We start from the raw sequence: 7,245 nt of genomic DNA, 5'->3' as shown, positions 1-7,245 counted from the left end.
TGGCAGTGGCCCGGGAGTCGGAAGCCCGGAGCCAGCGCCGCCACGGCTATATAAGTGGGGGGGATTTTAGGTTGGGGGAGCCCCGTTGCACTTTGGAGAAGCTAGGAGCCGCCGCTCGAGGCAGGTGCCGGCGAGCCAGGGTGCCGCGGCCCCCTAACCCTCGTCCCCGAGCCAAGCGCCGGGAGCCTGGAGCTGGGGCGCCCGGATTCCCTGCCAGCCGCGCGCGCCCCAGCCCAGCGAGGCCCCGGGCACCCCGCCGCCACCGCGCCATGCTCCACCTGAGCGACTTCTCCGGCCCGGACGCGCTCCTCTCCAAGCCCACCGAAGGCTGCGCCCACGCCAGCCCCGAGCTGCCCCGGCTGCCTGCTAGGGACGCTCCCTCGGCCGCCGCCGCCGCGTATCCTGGAGGTAAGGAGCGGGGCTAGGAGCTCGAAGACGCCGAACGCGACGAGGGGTGATGGGAGAGGCGCGCGGGGTTGGGGTGGCGGGGCTTGGGGGTCCCCAAGAGCGCGGCACCATTCCCACCCCCACCAAGGCCAACAGGCGCCTGTGCGGAAGCCCTGCGTGTTGCGCGCCCTGGGGCGTCCGTGGGGGTCCCTCCGCTGCAGGATCGGAAGTGCATGAGGCGCTCTGCGGGTGGCTTGCGCCAGGCGGGCTCGGGTAGAGGGGGTCGCGGCTGCATGGCTCCGAGGCACGCCCTTTTGAGGTGTGCGAGGCTGATGCGTGCGTGGTCCCTCCTTTGGCAGGCGACTTCTTGAGCTGGGCTCTGAGCAGCTGCGGCGGCTCCGGGGGGGACTTAACCGACTCCTGTTTCCTGGAGGGCCCTGCGCCCACGCCCCCTTCGGGCCTCAGCTACAGCGGCAGCTTCTTCATCCAGGCGGTTCCCGAACACCCGCACGACCCGGAGGCCCTCTTCAACCTCATGTCTGGCATCTTGGGCCTGGCACCCTTCCCCAGCCCCGAGGCGGCAGCGTCTCGGTCCCCGCTGGATGTCCCTTTCCCCACGGGCCCCGATGCCTTGCTGCCGGACCTTTACTCCCCAGATCTGAGCTCGGCCGCCTTCCCGGAGGCGTTTTGGGAGGCCGCGCCTTCGGCGGGTGCTCCCTCGCAGTGCCTGTTCGAACCCCAGCTCTCCCCGCCCGACGTCAAACCGGGGCTGCGGGCGCCTCCCGCGTCGCCAGCGCTGGACGCTGCTGCTTCGGCCTTCAAAGGGCCCTACGCCCCCTGGGAGCTGCTGTCGCCCGGGGCCCCGGGGAACTGTGGATCTCAGGGAAGCTTCCAGACCGCCCCGGAGTCCCGCTTCTCCGCGGTAGGAACCAAGGTCGAGGACCTGCTGTCCATCAGCTGCCCCGCCGAGCTGCCCGGCCCGGCTACCAGACTCTACCCGGCAGGGGCCTACGACGCCTTCTCGCTGGCCCCGGGTGACTTAGGGGAGGGGACCGAGGGCCTCCCGGCGCTGCTGACCCCTCCGGGCGGGGAGGGAGGGAGAGGCGGCGAAGGCGAGGAGTTCCTGGCCGCCCCTCAGGCGCAGCTGTCCCCTCTGGGCCTGCGCGGCGCCGCCACGGCGGACTTCTCCAAACCCCTGGTGGGCGACCTCCCGGGGGGCAGCGGCGTGGCGGCGCCCGCATCCCCCGCGGCCAAAGCCCGGCGCAAGGGACGCCGGGGCGGCAAGTGCAGCGCCCGCTGCTTCTGCCCGCGGCCGCACGTCAAGGCCTTCGCCTGCCCAGTGGAGAGCTGCGTGCGGAGCTTCGCGCGCTCCGACGAGCTCAACCGCCACCTGCGCATCCACACGGGCCACAAGCCCTTCCAGTGCCGCATCTGCCTGCGCAACTTCAGCCGCAGCGACCACCTCACCACGCACGTGCGCACCCACACGGGCGAGAAGCCCTTCGCCTGCGACGTGTGCGGCCGCCGCTTCGCGCGCAGCGACGAGAAGAAACGGCACAGCAAGGTGCATCTGAAGCAGAAGGCGCGCGCCGAGGAGCGCCTCAAGGGCCTGGGCTTCTACTCGCTGGGCCTCTCCTTCGCCGCGCTGTAGCCGGAGCTAGCCCCGTAGGTCGGGGGCACCGGGTGCTCGGCGCACGCGGCCCGGCCCCGCCGGCCCCTCGTCCCTGCTACCCTCCCTGCCTCTTCCACGCACGTCCGGGGTCACCCGCAGTCCAGCTCCAGTTTCCCCCGAAGCGCCCGCCGCTCACGCTCTTCAGCACGGGCTCCGCGGACAGCGCCCGCCGCTCACGTTCTTCAGCACGGGCTCCGCGGACAGCGCCCGCTGTTTCGGAGCCGCCTTCCTCCAGCCAGTCGCTCTGGGGACGACGGGCTTTCCCGTTCACCCACAGGGCAGGCACTTCCTTGGGACTGGAGAAAGTCTTGTTTTGTTTTGTTTTGTTTTGTAACTGGCGTAAGCCCCACGCCTTCCTCTTTATCCCTCCCCAGAGACAAGCTGGAGATGTACTGAGCTGGTCTCTCAAGAACTTTGTACAGCAAGTCCAGCAAGCCTTTGGATGTGATGTTTTTGCTTTGGGGTTATTTCCTTTTTGTTGTTCATTTTTTTGTAAAGCAGACGCTACTCTCAAGCATTTGACAAAACTGTTTATTTTTGCAATTAAAATTATTGTGCTAAAAGCTTACCGAATCTGCCTTGTAAAAACTACTGAGAGTGATCTCCCAACTTCTTTCCCAGGACAGTAAATGCCAGGAGACAGGAAATGCCCACATCGGTGAGATGCAGGCCTCTGGCATTACTGACAAGCACTCTTGCAGGACACTGTGATACACATTAGGCGTTTCATAAATATAAGAGAATACATTGATGTACTTCTTCACTGCTGACTTAAGGATTAGCAATGTTTCTGGAATCAAAAGTGAAAGGCAAAGAGAGGTAGCAATGGCGTGATGCCCTCTAGGCTTCAGTCTCTAGTACCGTTTTGAAAACAAGAAGCTGTCAGTGTAAGTTGCTTACTGTGTGATCCAACTGGAAACAACCAAGGTCAGGTATCCCTAACTCCAATGGCAGTAGCATGCTTTCCAGCCCCCATGGAAGGATGAGCCTTTGGAAAAGGCTTCCAAACAGGAAAGATTTGGCACTAGAGGGCGCTCTGGGCAGCAGAGGCCGCTGCATTTTAGTGTAATGTGATTATTCTGTTAGTATTTGCTACCACAGATACATCTGTTCAAGAATCACATGCTGTAGAGACCAGAAAGGTCTCTGGGTTCAACTAGGCCAGGCCTGAGGCTGTGAGGAACAAGCTAGAGACTCCTAGAAGGGCCCGCTCCAGGGGATAACAGTCCTTTCAGTAAACAGTCCAGTTCCTGGCACAGTCAAAACCCTTTCCAAAACTTTACTTCCAGGTTAACTGTCCATGGTTTCGAGGTGCAGAAAACCATGACCCTGTAATAGGGAAGGTGGAACATCCTCTTTATTCTCTTGATTTGCTCCTCAAAGTCTTTTCCACCTTGGGCTGCATAAAAGTCCTACTGCTGCACTTCCTGAATGACAGCTCTATGCTAAAGCAAGGGTAGGCCAACTCCCCTGACCTCTCAGGGAGACAGGGAGGGAGGGAGGGAGACAGTATGTAGAGGTCAACTTATGTAATGTTCTTCAGGAGCCATCTACTAGGGGTTTTGGTTGTTTCTATCTACATGTGTGTACACGTGTGTGCATGTGTGTTTGCAAGTGCACATACCTTTGCAGAGGCCAAAAGAAGATGTCAGATGACCTCCATCACCTCACCATGTTTTTTTTTGTTTTGTTTTCTTTAGATGCATAAATGTTTTGCCTGAATGTATGCATGTGTATTTGGTGCCTATGGAAGTCAGAAGAGAGTGTCAGATACCCTGGAACTGGAATTCCAGATGGCTATGGCACACCATGTGGGTAATCAGAATTAAACGTCAGTCCCTTGCCAGAGTAACAAGTGTTCTTAACCACCAGGCCATCTTCCCCAATCCCCTTCCACTGTAGTTTTTTCCCTCTCTCCCTTCCTTCCTTCCTTCCTTTCTTTCTTTCTTTTTTTTTTTCTGATACAGTCTCTCAGAACCTGAAGGTCAGGGTTTTGCTAGAGTAGCCAGTTGGTAAATTTCCTAAATGCACCTGTCTCCACCCTGGGGTTACATGCACCTACAAGTTATTAGTGGCCATGCTCAGTTTTTACTATGTGTGCTGGTTATTAAAATTCAGACCTAGGACTGGAGAGATGGCTCAGTGGTTAAGAGCACTGACTGCTCTTCTGAAGGTCCTTCGTTCAAATTCCAGCAACCCCATGGTGGCTCACAACCATCCATAATGAGTTCTGATGCCCTTCTCTGGTGAATCTGAAGACAGCTACAGTATACTTACATATAAAAATAAATAAATCCTTAAAAAAAAATCCAGACCCTCCTGGTAGCATATAGCAAATGATCATTGCTCATCTCCACAGCCATCTATCTTGTTTAGTTACTTTGTTTTGCTGCAGAAATGTAGCTCTCTTAAAGGAAAGGGGGAAAAAATCCCCAGAGTAGGAGATACTCCAATACTCTGTCTTGGTTTTTGAGATAAGGTCTGTCTCTCACTGGACTGGGCTGACTGTCCTGCCAATGAAGCCTGGGGATCCTCCTGTTTCTGACTCCCCAGCTCCAGTATTATAATCTACCCACATTTTCTTTCTCTCTTTCTTTTTGTTTGTTTTTTTGTTGTTGTTGTTTTTGTTTTTTTGTTTTTTTGTTTTTCGAGACAGGGTTTCTCTGTGTGTAGCCCCTGGCCTCGAACTCAGAAATCTGCCTGCCTCTGCCTCCCAAGTGTTGGGATTAAAAGGCATGTGCCACCACTGCCCAGCCACATTTTCTTTCTTAACATAGGTTCTGGGGCTGGAATTTAAGTCATGCTGCCAAAGCAAGCACTTTACCAACGGATCTCTCTCCAGCCTCCAGCTGCTCTTGAACCAGGAAAGACCACAGACAGATGATGCCTGGATTGGTGTTCCTGCTTTCTCAAGCTTGCCCTCCAATAACCTAAGAGTAAAATATAGCACAACCCCCCCACCCCCCGCAGAGGAGCTCCTTAAGCAAGGAGGTGAACAGCAAAGCTTCAGACCTCCCTGAAACTAACCAGACACACTAGGCCCCTCCCTTCCAGGGTAAGCAGAGCCCAGTTGCAAAGACTCCAACTAGGAGAGCCACCCAGAGGACTGAGGAGAAAAGCTGCAGAGGACTCAGAGACTAGATCATAGATCAAGGTGCCTGAGACCAGCCAAGCTGCCTGGACGAGGTTTAGAGCAGCTGAAGCGCCTGGAAAAGACGCTCTCCAACCTGCCAGCAGGCTGTGTGCAGCGCACGCCCTGTTTCCCAGCTTTTACAAGCTGTGTCACCACCATGCTACGGTGGGCCTTGGTGATCCAGCTGTCTTTGAGTCATTTCTGGTCCTGTAAGTAGCCTCAATAAAACTCATTGGTTCAACAACTTGGACTTTGGTGGTATCTGTCATGGGTTCACTACCTGGGGAGAATAGATGAATTTGTTTCGTCTCCTCAGGAAAGGTTTTGTTACCCAAATGCAACCCCAACAGCTGGCCAGAGACAAAATGACCGAGACTTGTAGCCTTTTCTCTTCCTAGGTATTAAGTGCCCCCTCAGGACTGAGGACTTGTGTCTAATAAACTAATTGTGACAAATTGATGCTGTCTCTTCCAAAACAATTGCTATTTCAGAAGTATGGCCTGCAGAGGGCAATGTTTAACCCTTTGGAGCACAAGTGATGGATTGCTAGACACTGAGAGGTAAGTGGTAGATTCAGGAGACCTGAGATAAAAGAGGAACCTCATTATCTTAATACTATACCTTTATACATATACATTCATAGTCATGGACCTCAGAGCCCATTTCTATACAGAGTAGGCAAGGAAGAACATGGAGGCCCAGCTCTTCTTCTTTTAAGGTTTTATTGATTCTTTGTGAGTGTCACATTATGTACCCCAGTTCTACTCATCTCCCCATCCCCTTGTATCTACTCTGCCTTTGCAACCTCCCACTCCCCCCCCCCAAAATACAACAAACAAAATATAAATAAAGCATAAAAAACGTCTCATTGTGGAAGCTGTAGTGTGTCACAGTGTGTCCCACAGTAGATCCCTCTGTCCACACATAATCTCTTGCAAATGTTCATTGCAATGAGTCATCGTCCGGGTCCAAGGTCTCTGGCTTCTGTGCCATGAAGATCCTGCAGCTTTGCACCGGTAGGACAGAAAAGGCCCCTAGCTTAAGCAGCACCAAACCACATCACCTGATCAAAGGAGATCAATCGTATAGGCAGGCTGTCGGCGGCTGCTCTCTGAACCAATGTCCTTGCCCGCTTCTGCTGGGTCCCATCACTGTGGTCCTCTCTGTCCTCTCCCAGATTGTCCTCATAACCCTACTATTAAAGGTACATGGAGGCCCTACTATTAAGTTTAACGGGATAAGAAAAGGGAACACTAGGAAGTGACTTTGTAGTAATCCTGGTGACTGGCCAAGAAGCCCTCTTCATTCCCATTGAGTGGAGATTCCCCAGGGACCTTGAGGGAAGAGAATGTTAGGCCAGAGACGGAGAAAATTAAGGTCAATCAGAAAATCCAAATTGAACTTTCAAAGCACGAAGGACTGGCAGTTCATTTTCATTTTGGCTTGATTTTTATTATTTTGTGATTTGTTTTATAATTTTATTTTATTTTATTTTGGTTTTTTCGAGACAGGGTTTCTCTGTGTAGCCCTGGCTGTAGTGGAACTCACTCTGTAGAGCAGGCTGGCCTCAAACTCAGAAATCCGCCTGCCTCCGCCTCCCAAGTGCCGGGATTAAAGGCGTGCGCCACCACCGCCCGGCTGTTTTATAATTTTAAATTATTTTGTTTTTAAAAATAATTTATTTTTATTCTATATGCTTTGGTGTCTTGTCTGCATGAACAAGCATGCCAGATCCCCTGAAACTGGAGTTACAGACAGCTGTGAACTGCCACATGGACGATGGGAATTGAACACGGGTCCTTCGGAAGAGTAGCCAGTACTTTTAACCACTGAATAGTCTGGCATTTTTTGGCATCTTGTTCATTCTTCTTTGTGATCCATTGTTTTATGATTTATTGCTTTTTGCTTGTAAACTCATCTAGCATTGGGGATGGACCTGGGCCAGGTTGAAGGTATCTTTCCCTTACCTGGCACACTTAAGAGTATAAGCTAGTGGTGAAGAGCCTTTTGTTGGTTGTTCTGGGTGGAGCCATGTAGCCCAGGCTCTCCTCAA

The 7,245-nt window shown here is 53.7% G+C and overlaps 1 protein-coding gene across 1 annotated transcript; it reads left to right on the top strand.

Moving 5' to 3' along the window:
• Positions 1-2,528, top strand: Egr4 (early growth response 4). Its single transcript, XM_031380900.1, has 2 exons — positions 1-408; positions 747-2,528. The coding sequence occupies exons 1-2, from the start codon at positions 270-272 to the stop codon at positions 2,036-2,038; spliced, it is 1,431 nt and encodes a 476-aa protein (XP_031236760.1). The 5' UTR covers positions 1-269; the 3' UTR covers positions 2,039-2,528.
• Positions 2,529-7,245: the final 4,717 nt, after the last annotated feature.

This window comes from Mastomys coucha, unplaced genomic scaffold, assembly GCF_008632895.1.
Source record: "Mastomys coucha isolate ucsf_1 unplaced genomic scaffold, UCSF_Mcou_1 pScaffold20, whole genome shotgun sequence".
In the NCBI taxonomy this organism is placed as follows: Eukaryota; Metazoa; Chordata; class Mammalia; order Rodentia; family Muridae; genus Mastomys; species Mastomys coucha.
The sequence above is the reverse complement of the archived record's forward strand: the minus strand, read 5'-3'. Positions and strand labels throughout refer to the sequence as shown.